A 16,991-nucleotide genomic window follows, 5' to 3' on the forward strand; every position below is an offset into this window, starting at 1 on the left:
TTGTGGACCTCAGCAAGGCATTTGACTGTATCAGTCACAGGATACTACTAGAAAAACTGCACTGCTATGGTATTAGAGGCTCAGAACTATCTCTGATCAGATCCTATCTGAGCGACAGAAAACAAATTGTGCATTTTAACAATACGAAGTCAAATGTCTTGGATATCATGCAGGGTGTACCACAAGGCTCTGTGTTTGGACCTTTACTTTTTATAATATATGTAAATGACTTGCCCAGCACCAAGTTATGTAAATCCACATTCTATGCAGATGATACAACTTTTGTTACTGCAGGGAAAGACTTAGGAAAATTAAACGAGGAAAGTGAGGCTCATCTCAGAGCAGTCATCAAGTGGTTCCAACTCAATGGCTTGTATATAAATCATGCTAAAACTGTAAATATTCTCTTTAACTTGTGTGTTAAGAGTGATAAGATTGATTGTGTCTCAGGTAAACTACTTGGGATCCATCTTGACTCAAAATTAACGTGGAAGAGTCATACCGATTACATTTGTACTAAGTTAGCACATATCACATATTTGTTAGATAAACTAAGGTCAGGTGTTAGTGGTAAGTTATTACTCAATGCATACTATGCCTTTTTCCACACCCATTTAACATATACCACTTTGTTGTAGGGAAACTCACCCGGAGCAAAACAAGTTTTCATTTGGCAAAAGAAGGCAGTCAGATGCATCCATGGAGTCAGAAACAACGAGTCATGTAGACCATATTTCAAAAATCTAAAAATACTAACAGTTGCAGCCCTCTTTATACTAAGTTGTCTGATACACACAAAAGAAAACCAACACAGTCACAAACTACGACAATCTACCCATCACCATGACACACGTATAAAACAGCAAATTAACATTCCAGTTGCTAGACTAAAGAAAACTCAAGATAGTTACAGGTAAATGGGAGTAAAGCTATTTAACATGTTGCCAATAGAGGCACATAATGTGTCACTGAATGATTTTAAAAGTGTCACAAAGAAATGGCTTAGAGAAAAAGCTTTTTATACAATAGAAGAGTTTATAATGTGCACTAAAGATGATCTTAAGTACTGGTACTAATATAGTTTCACTTAGATTAAACTGATACATGTAAATATAATGCAAATACCTTGTGCAGCATCAAGGACAAATTGTGTATCTTATTAGACAATAATGATCTACAATATATTACACCATTTCTGTTAGTTATGTAAACTGTATATGTACACAAATGACGACATCAATTGCATTTTTAATGCCTAAAGATGGATAATAAAATAAATAAGTAAAAAAAGTGATTTCAGCTGTTGGTCTATGTCACAAGCACACTTATCTACATCATTTGTCCCAGCAGTGGTGCTAGAATTAAAGCAGGACACTACTCATGGGTTTTGCTTTGTAAAGGAACATATGAAAGTAGAGTTCAGTGTTTCTACTTTTGATTTGCTTCTCCAAATTTCAGTTTCTGTATTATACATAAATGTCTGGACACTAAGTTTGATCAACTCTATATACGATCAGAGTTTATATAAGTTTTGTGAGTGGTCTTTTGTTAAGATTATGCCACAGTAATCATCGAAAGCTTCATGCACACTGATTTGACCACCAAATGCATTTCCTTTAGCATCTCTATATCTATACTTCAGTGGCATTTGGCTATCATGTGATAATGTGCTAACACACTCTGTAAATATTGCACTAAAACGATATTGTTTCTTTTTGTATGTGAGCTGGGAATCACACCAAAATTACACCATTTTTCTTTGTATGCAATATGGAAATTGCACTAAAATTACACCATTTCTCTTTGAATAGATTGACTCACATGGCAAGTTCATTTTCCTCTCATGGGATTCTGACCCTGCTATTACCAAACCACTGACAACCTGTGCAGCAGTGTTGTCATACCTGTGTAGATACTAAAACTAGAAACCAGTGTTGAGTGCTGGAATGATGATCTGCCATCCTACAGTCAACTCAGAGAAGGTGTGCACCTGTCTGTTTTTGACTGCACATGCTTTGATACCATCCCAACGCTACTGGCCCTATAACTGCTACGTTGCTTGCAGCACCAAATCAGTATATTTCTTTGAAAGTACAGGTGCTGAGTATGAGAGATTCTTTAGGAGCAGTTGGAATAATGGTGCCATGGCCAAGTGATCATGAGCACTGTCTGGCTATCTGAGAGCTCGGGTTTGATTCCCTCTGCTACCATAGCTCTTTTTTTCATTTTATTTTATTCCTCACAATATTAAATGATTACTTGTAAAATTTAAATATATTTAAACAGTTTAACTTATATCTGTAAAATTAATATATTAATTTTGTTATGATTACTACCTTGGTGAGTCAAAAGATGGTAAAAAATCAAGAGTACAAGGAAATTTTGTGTAAAAGTGTTTTCTGTAGATGATCTGCTAAAGAGACTCTTTTCTTGTAGATCTTTGAAGGAGACAGTAAGATCCAAAGTAAGGTGGATATATTCCAAAAGTATATCTAACAACAGGAGGGCGCAGAATGAGGCTCACAATCTTGGCTCAAACTAAGTGAGTAGAAGCCAAGTTCCTAGAATATTTTGCTTTAGTGGGTCACAGGAAAAAGTAAAATGCTCTCTAAAGATTTGCGCATAGAGTATGAGGGATTTTTGAGCAGCAGTTCACATATGGGCTCAGTAGCACAGTGGTCAAGTGGACCAACTAGCAATTCATTGGCTCAGGTTCAATTTTCACTGATACTACAATTTTTTGTTTTCTTTTACTTTATGTAATGTTAAACAATTTGTTGTAAAATTAATATATTTAAACAGTTCAGTTTATATACGTAAAATTCATATATTCTATTTTGTTCCTAATATTATCCCTGTAAGTCATAAGGCTAAAGGCCACCACATTGTAGCCCATAAGTAAAATTTTGCATGAGCTGCCACTGTAACTACTATACTTCACTTTACACTTATTGTGCAGTAGTTATTGTTTCTATAGATGTTTATTTAGAATGACTGTATACTGCAAAGGGTCATTCCCCTCATGAACTGTTCTACTAGATATAGATGTATCCTGTGTTTGGCACAGTGTTCTTCTAAACTTGGGCCACACTTCATCTACTTGATCCTGCCTAGAGTTCAATATGTGAAGTTACTTACTGAGATATGAAGCTATTGATTATTTATCTAGTTTGATGAACTTGTAAATTTTTCAACTTATTTTTAGTTACCCTCTGCACTTAGGTAATATTTGTTGCTACAACTACCTCATTGTCACTGATTCCAGTTTCAATATGGCCATCTTAAAGAGATAAGAACCCCACACACAGACACATAGTGGCCTCTGATGTGTAGTGTGTCACTGACCCATTTAGGAGGACCCAACAGTTCTCATCCCCATGGTGCAAGTCTAGAAATTTGGAGCCTTGCTGATCACAGGACAATGGAAGTCTGGTTCAAGCCTTCCTCTCAACTCAAAATCAGTGGGACCATGATAAGTTCTTGGAAGAATGCCTCATTGAAATACTTTGAGTGGGGCTGGTCTTTTGAACCTTCCCTCCCTGGAATGATCCAAGTATGAGCTCAGAGCGAAGATGACAGGTATTGTTCATTCCAGTACAATTGGTTGAACCTTATTCCTTCAGTAGCAATTGGAGCAGTCTCTTCAACATATTGAATGGTCTCCAGGCATACACACTGAGGGTGAAAGGTGATCCTACCTATCCCTTGTTGCCATTTCCATCTAGAGTAGCAATATTCCCCATACTAATTGTTGGTGAGCAGGGTAGGTGTAGTAGCCTCCGGTCACCTTAGTCACTGTCTCCCTTGCACAGCACCCCTAAACCTACCACTGACAAACCATTCACAGTTAAAAGATGAGTAGTGACAAGCCTTGTAATTCTTATAGAGGAGAAAGTTTTCGTGCAAGAGGATAGTACTTGAGGTGCTTTTAGTATCATTTTTACATGTCTCCTGGTGTCTGTACCAACACATCTATTTGCAAAAGCTTCCAATCACTTGATAACAGTTAAGGTTATTTCCAGCTGTTTGCAAAAAACAGCTAACTCATCCAGCAAAAATGTGATGGCCATAGTGCACAAGCTGTGTGCACACATTTGGGATCACCACAGGACAGTTTCACACAGCCCAAAATAAACTCGAAGGATTGCCTAAAGACTTTTTGTTTTAAGATGTAATGTAAAATGTCTGTACATAGTTGAAGTTATGGATCCATTTGTGTGGCCACATCAAAGTAGAGCAGCTGCTGAAGTGCATACAATGCCCTTCCATCACAGATTGCAAGTAAATCCATCAATACCACATGAACAGTTACATAGGATTGAAACTATTCCTTAGTGACAAGTGACTACAAGTCAGTGCTGAATTGCCACCTGAAGTTGCACTCAAATGTTTAGCAGTTCCATTGCACACCTATTCTACTGAGTACTGCCTCTCACTCTAGTGGCACCAGTGCAAGCACAAGAACCACATAAGCTTAGTGCTTAACATGGGAAGCTTGCTTAACTTCCTACTCATCAATGACATGTACAGCATATGCCAATCTCTCAAGCAGCACACTCACAGTGTGGCAGAGACGGTAACAAAGTTCTCAGTGAAAAAGATGCAGTGGCAGAATTGCTGGTAGTTACTCAGCATCAACACCAGCAATGTCCACTGCCACCAAGGCGAGTGGCGTCTCAGGCATTAGCAACACTGCCACAATACTCAACAAGAGCTTTTGCACCCTTGATATGGCTCAGAGACAACTTCTTCCATTCAACAAAATGTGTTACGTACCACAATTGCCAGCCTTCCTGTGCAAAACAAACCTAAGTTGTGACGTCCGCCGCTCGTGGTCTCGCGGTAGCGTTCTTGCTTCCCGAGCACGGGGTCCCGGGTTCGATTCCCGGCGGGGTCAGGGATTTTCACCTGCCTCGAGATGACTGGGTGTTTGTGTTGTCCTCATCATTTCATCATCATCCAGGAAAGTGGCGCAATTGGACTGAGCAAAGATTGGATAATTGTACGGGCGCTGATAACCACGCAGTTGAGCGCCCCACAAACCAAACATCATCATCATCAAACCTAAGTTGTGGTTATAATTCTGCAGTCTAATATGAATGCTATGCATGGTAGTGGTGTCCTCCTCTTTGTTAGCAGTAACAATGATAATGAGGATTTACAAAAGGGTGTCAATGCTAAACTAAGTGACAACATAGCATAGATTATGATGAAGACACAGTTCTAGGTCTCTAAAGTATTGATACCACAGTTGAAGGCACTGCTGTGGACCCACTGGATATGTCCCACTTGGAGGTTTCATCACCTACAGTAGCACCAACTGTAGTCTTAATTAGAGATTTTACACTGCAATAGGATACTCTAAGACAACCTTTGGGTTTGTATGCCCAAACACCACCACAAGGTCACGGTTTACAAGTTGGGTCACAATGTCATAAAGCCTGCAGTATAATAGAATTTGAAGAAATACTTCAGTTAGAGGAAAATTTGCCTACAACACTGATGTTCTGGTTCAGAATCAGGCTTATCTCTTGGTACAAACAATCTGTTTACAACTTATGTTGGTGTGAGTGATGCAGTGGCAGATACAGAAAAGCCTCAAGGAGGGGTGCTAAAGATATGTTGAGCTACCTTTACTTTTACCATCATAGAAAATAATCAAGTCACATGCAAAGATTAAGAAAGTTTTGTTAAAACTGATTATACACATATACACCTTATGGTATAAAAAAGTTACAATTGTGGTTCTCTTCCTTAAATGATGAATTCTATGTGCCTATTCTTCCTGGCAGATTGGTTCATTACATCATCAATAGGATAATCAATGTCAGGGTGAGTGTTCAACAGAGCTAAGCCATTAAGTCGTTCCTCTTTCATTGCCAACTTCAGCCATGTCTTTCTAGCAATAGATGCAGGTAGACATGCAAATATTTCTTACAGTGTGTGCAAAGTAGGATAGTCAGATCTAGGGCAGACAGACAATGCTTGCATAACACAATCACGATCATTAAGGGCATTTATGCTCGTTTGTTTGTATTGAAGAATACCCATTAGTCTCTTTTTAATCACAAAGAGTGATTCTTCTTCAAAGAATGGTAGTTCAGTTAAGCACTGATTGAATATATGTCCCAGATCATTACCGTCCTGTTTCAGTAGCTGTGAGGGCAAAAGTATGTTGAATACAGTGCTGGAATAAAAACAGTTCTTTTCCAATATGTCATAGCATCATCATTATTATCACAGTTTTCCTTGTGTTTTTGTCTGCCTGTAAGATGATGTACACTCATCTCCGCATCCAACTATTCCATAACTGCCTTCACCTCTTCAACAATATGAGCAAAGTGGCTATCAGCATTAGCTCTCATGCCATCAATCACCTTGAGTGTCATATCTAATTTTGATTTTGCCACCACGACGTCCAAGCCAGGGTCTTGTAAGACTTCGCTAACTGGATATGTTATGCTCATGATGTCACTCAGTGTAAACAGAGTGATAATAAACTTGCAATTAGAGAGAGCTCAAACAAGAATATTGACTTTGGCAGCTGTTTTTCTATCCCTCCAGCACTGTATTTCTTTGCAAACAGTTCCGAGATCAGCTGCGAATTGAATAACAGCATCATGTTGCTCAGCCCATCTCATTTGACAATGTGACTGCAACGAGTGTTTCAGGTGACTTTTCAATGTTGAGAACCACTTGATATATACTGTAAAGAATGATACTACTTCTTCAATAGTACCAAGTAAGTTTCTTACACTTGTAACTTTGCAACCCTGCAAGAGACAGCAAGGTTGATCTGATGACTGCAATTTGGGCATTGGTAGCTTTCTTTTTTTATTGTAGCCATAACTTCTTTCAGTTCTGTCATATTAACTGGGCAACTGTGACAGCCTATACCCTCACAGTTTTCCAGTGACAGAGAAAGTCTTTCCATTCTCCTTAGAATCATAGTACCTAATACTTCATCGTCAATGTTTCAACTACAGTCATTGTCTTTTATGGATGTCAACAGAACCCTAAAATCTTTCAGGTAATTTGCCATCACCATCAACATATTGTGCAGCTAAAGTCAGTTTGGTGATGTGCGCTATGTCTGTAGTCTCATCCAAGATTATGCTGTAATAACAAGAATCTTTGCATTCCTCCAGTACTCTTGATAACATCGCTGTTTCGCAGGGTGAAATAAGTTCATTACAAGTTATTTTACTTATGTAAGTGGCGTTCACTTTAGTGGTCTCAAGGTGATGCTTTAGTTGCAAGTCCCAGCATCAATTTTAAATCTTACAAGAGCTCTAAAGTTTCCTTAGTTACTCACTATACTTTCACGATCATTTTCGTTCTCTAATAGATTCCCATCGTCTCTATGCCCCTGCAGAGGAATATTTTGCTCTCCACAAAATATGATTGTTTTTATTATAGGTACAAGACAGTCTCTGTTTTCCCTTATGCTTTCCATTCTCTGTCTTGACAATTTATTTATGGCCTCAAGTTCATGGCTGTCTCATGTCACCAAAAATAATTTTGCATCTGTTGACACTTCACCGTGGTACTTGAGCTGAGAGTGGGTCTCAAGGTCAGCATCCTTACCAGTAAGTTTAGAAAACTTTGTTAGTGACTCAGTCACAAGTTTCTTGACAATAATGGATTTCTTTCCTCCAACCATTTTATTATTCACAAAAATAGAACAGTTAATGCAAAGAAGTCCCTTTTTAACTAGTGAGGACACCAGCCATAGACACTGTTCAAAGTGATTATCATGCACTTGCCTGTGTTCAACCCATCCCCTCTTGTTGTGCTCTTAAGTAGGTAAGATATAACCTTTTCTAAGTTTCCTTGGAGCTGTGAGAAGCTTGTGTTTTATATGATCACTAATATTTCCTGTCACAAATATGTCCAAAAAATTGCCAATATACGTGGGATTAAGGGAATCTGTTGATGAACTTTGTTGTGAAAGTTTTGAAGAACTGCTGGGCTCTGCCTATACATCTGGTGGTGTTTTTGTGGCCAAATGGTGACTGGAATCTTCAGATGTTTCTACTTTTCTTTTTCTTATTACATAATGATCCATTTTATTATATTGTTATGATGTAGGTAAATTAGATGCCAATTATTCTCAAATAAACACTTTATTCAAGCTGAAAAATACAACACTAGTACACTTAGCAGTAAAACACACAGGGGCACACTCCGCATACTTCTAATATCACTAAGCATGACACTGACTGAAGTCCGTGGTAACAGCCAATAATCGCAGTGATTAACTTTTTATCACTTCCAAGTTATTGTGACGATTGTAACTTCCAAACTGACTACCTGGCAGCGATTCTGCTTTACTTATATATGTCACTTGGTTGTTTTAAGGACATTTGCTGCCAGAATGTTCACTTCCAGACTTTTATGGAGTGTGACAGTGGTTACAGGTGTTGGAGCAGCACCTTTTTTAGGATAGGTAAGACAGAAAGATGTCAAGTTCTACGAGAGGTCAGGATTGAAACAAATCTTCAGTTTAGGAAAGAAATTAAACAGCACAATTCTAGCACATTAGATCACCAATCACAGCTGTCAGTTATAAATTTTCACCAATCACCAGAAATTTTATCTCCACCAAGTTGTATCTCAGTCCTAGGTAATTGCATTGATGAATTAAAGTCACCCAACATAATCTGCCTCTCTGAACACCATGTGACCACTGGTATAGGAACTAGGCCTAAGCACAATGAGAAACTCAGACAGGAGGGTACTGCAAATGTTAGAATAAGGAAAGGTTCTCATAAAAGTATAATTAAAAATAATGTAAGCATATTTCATCAAAATATTGGGAGTTTAAAGAATAAAGTAGATGAGCTTCTGGTTTGTTTAGAAGATTTAGAAGCTGAGAATGAAATAGATATACTATGCCTGTCTGAGCATCACATTGTTACTGATATGGATAAGGTAAATGTAAGTGGTTATAAGCTCTCTGCACATGTAATGAGAGAAAATATGGAGAAAGGAGGAGTTGCCATATATGTCAAAAGTTATCATTGTGCAAAAAGTATAGAAACAAAAAAGTTTTGTGTAGAGAAACATATAGAAGCATGTGCCTGTGAGCTTAAATTAAATAAAGGCACATTTATAATTGTAACTGTATATAGGTCCCCATCAGGAAATTTTCATCTATTTCTGAAAAATTTGGACTCCTTGTTGTGCTATCTGTCAGACAGGGGGAAGCAAATTATTATTTGTGGGGACTTCAATGTAGATTCTCTGAAAGAGGGTAATAGGAAAAATGACCTTGAAGTATTACTCGGTTCTTTCAATTTGACACCCGTTATTGATTTTCCTACTCGGGTGGTAAAGGATAGCAGCTCACTGATAGATAACTTCTTTGTAGACCAAGATAAGTTTAACCAGATAAATGCTCAGCCTGTTGAGAATGGTCTTTCTGATCATGGTGCACAGCTAGTTACAATATATGACATAGCTCCATTCAGCAATACTAAACAGTCCTCCAAAGTAGTACGTTCAGTCAATGATTTAACAATTGCAAATTTCAGGGAAAGCCTACAGCAGTTAGACTGGGATGAGGTGTACCGTGAACCTGATGCCAATTTAAAATATAATTTATTTCATGACATTTTTGTAAATGCATTTGAAAACTGCTTCCCCAAGAAAATAGTTAAATGTACTCGTAAGAAACCTTGTAACAAACCATGGCTTACTAAGGGTATAAAAATATCTTGTAACTGGAAAAGGGAAATGTATCTGACAGCAAGAAAGAGTAGTGACCCAGAAACTATCAAAAATTATAAAAACTACTGTGTTATATTAAGAAAAGTTATTAAAAAATCCAGGAGTATGTGTATCATGTCTGAAATCAGCAACTCTGATAATAAAATTAAAACTATTTGGAATATTATTAAAAGAGAAACAGGTCAACCAAGAGCAGAGGAAGACAGTATTACCATCAAATTGAATGAAAGCTTTACGAACAAAAAGTCAGAAGTTGAAAATATTTTTAATAATCATTTTCTAAATGTTGTGGATATAGTAGGATCCAGGTGTTCATTAGAAGATGCTAGGCTGTTAATGGAAGAGGCCGTACCTATGCAATTTGATACAATTGAAATCTCACCCACTTCTCCCTCTGAAATTAAGAAAATAATAAACTTGCTTAAAAGCAAAAACTCACATGGAATTGATGGCATTTCCAGCAAAATACTAAAAGCTTGTTCTCAACAGATAAGTAAGATTCTCAGCCACCTGTGTAATAGCTCTCTGGAACAGGGCATTTTCCCTGATAGACTGAAATATGCTATTGTTATACCTTTGCATAAAAAGGGGGATAGATCTGATGTCAACAATTACCGTCCAATCTCCCTTCTAACAGCTTTATCCAAAATTTTTGAGAAAGTAATGTATTCAAGAGTAGCTTCACATATCTGTAAAAATGAAGTACTAACAAAATGTCAGTTTGGTTTCCAGAAAGGTTTTTCAACAGAAAATGCCATATATGCTTTCACCAGTCAAATTTTGAATGATCTGAATAACCGAAAACCACCCATTGGGATTTTTTGTGATCTCTCAAAGGCTTTTGATTGTGTAAATCATGAAATTCTGCTAGACAAGCTCAAGTATTGTGGCATGAGTGGGACAGTGCACAAATGGTTTAATTCGTACCTAACTGGAAGAGTGCAGAAAGTTGAAATAAGTAGTTCTCGTAACATGCAAAGATCAGCACATTCCTCAAACTGGGGAACTATCAAGAATGGGGTTCCACAAGGGTCAGTCTTGGGTCCTTTGTTGTTCTTATTATATATTAATGACTTGCCATTCTATATTCATGAAGAGGCAAAGTTAGTTCTCTTTGCTGATGATACAAGTATAGTAATCACACCTGAGAAACAAGAATTATCTGATGAAATTGTCAATACTGTCTTTCAGAAAATTACTAAGTGGTTCCTTGTAAACGGACTCTCACTGAATTTTGATAAGACACAGTACATACAGTTCCGTACAGTGAATGGTATGACACCATTAATAAATATAGACCTTAATCAGAAGCATATAGCTAAGGTAGAATATTCCAAATTTTTGGGTATGTCCATTGATGAGAGATTAAATTGGAAGAAACACATTGATGATCTGCTGAAACGTTTGAGTTCAGCTACTTATGCAATAAGGGTCATTGCAAATTTTGGTGATAAACATCTTAGTAAATTAGCTTACTACGCCTATTTTCACTCATTGCTTTCATATGGCATCATATTTTGGGGTAATTCATCACTGAGGAATAAAGTATTTATTGCACAAAAGCGTGTAATCAGAATAATAGCTGGAGTCCACCCAAGATCATCCTGCAGACATTTATTTAAGGATCTAGGGATATTCACAGTAGCTTCTCAGTATATATACTCTCTTATGAAATTTGTTATTAACAACCAAACCCAATTCAAAAGTAATAGCAGTGTGCATAACTACAATACTAGGAGAAAGGACGATCTTCACTATTCAAGATTAAATCTAACTTTGGCACAGAAAGGGGTGAATTATACTGGCACTAAAGTCTTTGGTCACTTACCAAATAGTATCAAAAGTCTGACAGATAACCAACAAGTATTTAAGAAGAAATTAAAAGAATTTCTGAATGACAACTCCTTCTACTCCATAGAGGAATTTTTAGATATAAATTAAGAAAAAAAAAATTATTAAAAAATAAAAAAAATAAAAATAAAATAAAAATAAAAAATAAAGAAAAATAAAAAACACACAAAAAAATAAAGTTGTTATATTAACTTAAGTATGTTGTTAAATTAACCTAATTATGTCATGTATTGGAAAATTCGACTCGTTCCACATCATTACGAAATATCGTATTCATGATCCATGGAACTAGTATTAATCTAATCTAATCTAATCTAATCTAATCTGTGAACAAACACCTACTGTGAATGCGACAAGCCAATATGTACCTTACAATGTATAATATAAGGGTGAATTTCCAATGATGACATCATCTGGCAGTTCATTCCTTCGTAGCACATTCAATGGATGGCCTCTATAGTAACAATGCATTTTTAGGAATCTTCTCAAATGTCACTATTACCGGAGATATACACATCAATAGTTCCCCTTACCTAACCCATGTTACAAGTAAGGTATGGGAAGCTATTGATACGTTATTAGTAAAAAGATTGTTATGAGTCTTGTAATAATACTTTCACTGAGAAGTTACTATGAATTACTATTATTAATATTTCAAAAACAACTGATCACTCTCTCTCTTGACTAATTTTCACACTTGCATGCTGTTGGCAAAGGCTATATAAATGACCTAGTAGATTGTATTGGAAGTTCCATGCGGTTTTTCGCAGATGATGCTGTAGTATACAGAGAATTTGCAGCATTAGAAAATTGCAGCAAAATGCAGGGAGATCTGCAGTGGATAGGCACTTGGTGCGTTATGGGACCATTGCTTTTCACAATATATATAAATGATGTCATGCTGTTGGCAAAGGCACTCACATCGGTCTGCTGTCATAGCCTGTTACTGCCAAATTTCACCACACTGTCTCAACAGATATGTTTATTGTATATCTCATACTGATTTCTGTGGTTATTTCACTCAGTGTTGCTTGTCTGTTAGCACTGAAAATTCTATGCAAACACCAATGCTCTCAGTCATTAAGTGAATGACATTGGTTACTGCATTGTATATGGTGAGAGGTACTGCCTGAAATTTGGCATTCTCTGCACACTCTTAACACTGTAAATCTTGGAATACTGAATTCAGTAATGATTTCTGTATGGAACGTCCCATGCATCTAGCTCCAACCACCATTCCCTGTTCAAAGTCTCTTAATTCCTGTCATGTGGGCATAATCAGTTTGAACACTTTTTCACATGAATCACCTGAGTTCAAGTGACAGCTCTGCCATCTGCCAATGCACTGCCCTTTTATACCTTGTGTATGTGACACTACCACCACCTGCATATGTGCATATCACTATTCCATGACTTTTGGCCCCTCAGTGTAGAAGGACTTTGGTCATCATTATTTATAGTGACTTTTTTTTACCAAGTTGTTATCATCACTGTGAAGCCACCAACAGAAAAAATTGCAATCTGTCTTTCAATCATTTTAAAAACCCATTTAAAGGATTATGTATTTAACTGATAATCATTATTAGTTGTTGTCATATTTTAAGTCACTAACTAAATATTCAAAGGTATTTTGCAATACACCTTGCTTACTACAAAAGTTTACATCAACAGGTAAATTACCCATTGAAGTGTTGCAGTAATTACAACACTCGATCTACACTCAGTAGACATGGACTTCAAATCTGTATGCAACCATCTGAATTTCAGTATCTTGTGACTACCTCCATTGATTCAGGTGAATGACAGGATAGTTTCTTCCTTCAATTGAGTTACCATCTCCAATTACCATGACATCAACATCACATGAAACTGTAACCTTTATACCTTCCAAGTGAATGCACATCAAATTAGGCATAAGCACATTTCAGTAATTTAGAATACAAATGTCACTGACTTAACGTGGTATTAATTACTGCATGCTAAAATTTCTAGAGTACTGCATTACAATAAGAAATAGAACCTGTGCTATTGATTTCAAACTGCTCAATTCAGTGGGTTAAATACTATTTAAGCACAACAATGTGGTTCCAGTAAATGTATGATCATTTTTATATACTAACTGCAAATACAAAACCTATTCACTAAGTTGCTCATTCTAAAATAATATGGAAGTTTCATTTTCAAATAAAAATATATATTGAACACTGTCTAGAATGACTTTCTGTTTTGATTTACTCAACAGTTTCCAGCCTGTTTTACATTTCATTAGTGCAACAAGTAAATAAATAGAATCTTGGCTGTATAATTTTTAAACATAAAATATATTAAAAATCTCCAGTGCCACTGTTGGTCAATAATGAATAACATTTCTGGTAGTTATTGAAGCTCAGTGATTTCTTCCATCTGAATGCTCAATTTCATTGTGCAAAATATGGAATCACAGACTTACTGCTGCAAGCTGGTTAGTTGAATCTTTGATTGCATTTAAAAATTTCTCATGAATCAGAACTAATGCTCTATTTTGTCACTGTTGTTCTCAAAGAATGACATTACTGCAGTATTACACTAGCCATATTTGGATTTTAAGCTCTGAAAATGCCCAGCAAAAAATTACATTAGTTTTTTTGCAGGCATGTGCTAATTTACCACATCTCATTCTATGATGACCATTCTTGAAGTGGCAGTTAGGCTTTAAAAAGAATTCAAACCCACTAATGAAATTAGCACTTTAGTGAAAAGTGAGGGACAGATTCATACAGACTCAAACAATGTATACCATTACAGACAGATGATCGAAAACTTTTACTTAGTAGACTTTAGTTTCTCAAATATCATTTTCTCCTACTAAAATTCCATCTAAAACTGAATGTTAAGTCCTAATAAATACCTTAAAATCTTTCATTTCTGACCCATAATTGATTCTTCCCTGATTTTCTACAAGCAGCTGTAGTGTGCTACGAGGTCTGGCTAATAATGCTGCTGAGGTTATCCCTTGAGCACGACTGAGAACTGTGACAAACATCTGAAAATGACAATAAAAATTGAAACATAGGGTCAAAATTTTTGTCATGAACATAAAATAATATAAATAACATCAAGCCATTTCTGAAACAGATGTAACTTTGCATAAATTTTATATGAACTTAATGCCAGAAAATCTGAACTGAATGTTTCCAGCATCATTAGATGCATTCAATATACTTAAATGTAGATAAAACAGTGAAATGAATGTGTGACTTTTTAAGTTTTCTATTTAAATGGTGTATTCATTAACAAACATAATCATGTGTGAGATTTAATCACAAAGGAATTGAAATTCCTGGAAACTCTCATCCCAGAAACAAGAATCCTCTGTGAGCTTAAGAAACAGCTCAGATTAGATTAGATTTCAGAAACTCCAAATGAGGAGATTCTTTCTGATATGGATCACATCAAAGTATTGATACAGATTAAATATTTTATAAAAGAATTAAAATTCTTATATTTAATGTTTATTCCACACCTCCTTAGAGAGGTTATCCTAGAGGATGTGGAACAAATCATAGACATCCAATTTTATATATATTCATCATCAACAAACATCATCAACCATTTGACATCCATTTCTGGATAATAGTCTCCTCTACATTTCTCTATCCAGTCATCAGCCATCTGCATTCATGTTACACCTACATATTTTATAATGCTTAAGACAGTGACTGTACATCTATAAAGAATTACTTTATGTCAAAATATATTAAAATGATTTACTAATTTCCAGAATTCTGGAAGGCATGACATCGGCAACAATTCTAGCTAACAAAATTATGCAATAAATTGCAGAGAACCATTAAAGTTGCAGTATTAATCTCCTTTATTACTTGATGACTAGTTTTGTGCCTAAGCTATCAGATCATATATGCAGTAACATATGTCACCATCTACAGCAATGTTCACTGTAGTTAGACACATCCTTAGTAGAAAGCAGTACAGGGCTGAACTTCAACTTCTGCGAGTGAACGTCAACTCCATTCTGCTTTATACTAGAGGTGTGTTTAACTACAATGAACATTCATGTGGCTGTCATAATGTCTGTTATTGCATAGCTTATAGGATGATATGATTATGAGCTTAGGCTTGAAATCAGTCATCAAGTAGTATAAGAAATTAATACTGGAACTTTGATGATTCTCTGCAATTTATCGCATAATTCAGTCAAGTTAAATAAGTTTGACACCAGAGAGAACATACAATGTCACATCACTAGAGGCAAAGTGCACTTTTATATACAAAGACAGAGGTTGGAAAAGACCAGAAACATACACAAATTAATGTTAATTTTTTTTAAAAAAGTTACAATAAATGCTCAGTCCTTTCCTTATAATACAGTAATTTGAAATTTAAGATCTATGATTAGTTATTAGAACACCAATTCAAAACATATTGATAATAGTAGTTTTTAAAAATTTTGATAAACAAGTAGAATTTAAGTTTTCAATAATTTTTCTGTAAAAATGATCTTGTAATCAACTATATATGTAATGACTTAACCAGATACCCTGTAAGACAGCCAGTGTTTAATGATGAATTGTGAACAGATTTATGATTATAATAAAAAATAATGTATAATTAAAATTTTATATTTAAAAAAAATGAGAATTCAAATAGAACTGACTACTGTTTCACATAACTATTTTTCCATAGTAAAATTTTTAAATAACTTCCTTTAATATTATTCTATAGTTCAAAAATGGTACAAGATTATTACCCTGTCAATGAGAACAATTGCTCTGTCTCTCACTCCTGGTACATCAAGCAGTGCAGGATCACTTAAATCATCTGGAATTATTGTTTCATATAATATAAAACCACTGTTTTGCCCTAATTGCTCAAATGTCTTAGGATACAATGATGATTTGTACTTTTTTCCAAGTGTTTCCCGTAACAGATCACTCAATAAAGCAGCAACTGGATACAGAGTCACAGTACCATAATCCCCCTTTTCTGAAGGAACTGGTAATGGAATATCTGGCAGAGGTAAATACTGAAATGCAAAAATATATATATTTTTTTAATTTGCAGCAGTGTAAATCCACCAGACAAATGCAACTTTGAATTATGTACAAACATATAATTATTCTTCTTCTTATAACTGTTTAATTATAAAATTAATGGAATAATGTGGGCCGGCCGGAGTGGCCGAGCGGTTAAAGGCGCTGCAGTCTGGAACCGCACGACCGCTACGGTCGCGGGTTCGAATCCTGCCTCGGGCATGGATGTGTGTGATGTCCTTAGGTTAGTTAGGTTTAAGTAGTTCTAAGTTCTAGGGGACTTATGACCACAGCAGTTGAGTCCCATAGTGCTCAGAGCCATTTGAACCATTTGAATAATGTGGTTGTTGTTTACTTAAAGAGTGCAATTCACTGTTG

At 35.9% G+C, this 16,991-nt stretch overlaps 1 protein-coding gene across 2 annotated transcripts in view; it reads right to left on the reverse strand.

The window, feature by feature from the left end:
* The window catches only part of LOC126183607 (beta-galactosidase-like), a 315,494-nt gene that overhangs the window by 53,373 nt on the left and 245,130 nt on the right, over positions 1-16,991 (reverse strand). For both annotated transcript variants that reach the window (XM_049925719.1, XM_049925718.1), the window contains exons 9-10: positions 16,331-16,606; positions 14,471-14,605 (exon numbers count right to left, since the gene is read on the reverse strand). In XM_049925719.1, the coding sequence (XP_049781676.1) occupies positions 14,471-14,605; positions 16,331-16,606 (411 nt within the window). The remainder of the gene's footprint in view (positions 1-14,470; positions 14,606-16,330; positions 16,607-16,991) is intronic.

Source organism: Schistocerca cancellata, chromosome 4, assembly GCF_023864275.1.
Source record: "Schistocerca cancellata isolate TAMUIC-IGC-003103 chromosome 4, iqSchCanc2.1, whole genome shotgun sequence".
In the NCBI taxonomy this organism is placed as follows: domain Eukaryota; kingdom Metazoa; phylum Arthropoda; class Insecta; order Orthoptera; family Acrididae; genus Schistocerca; species Schistocerca cancellata.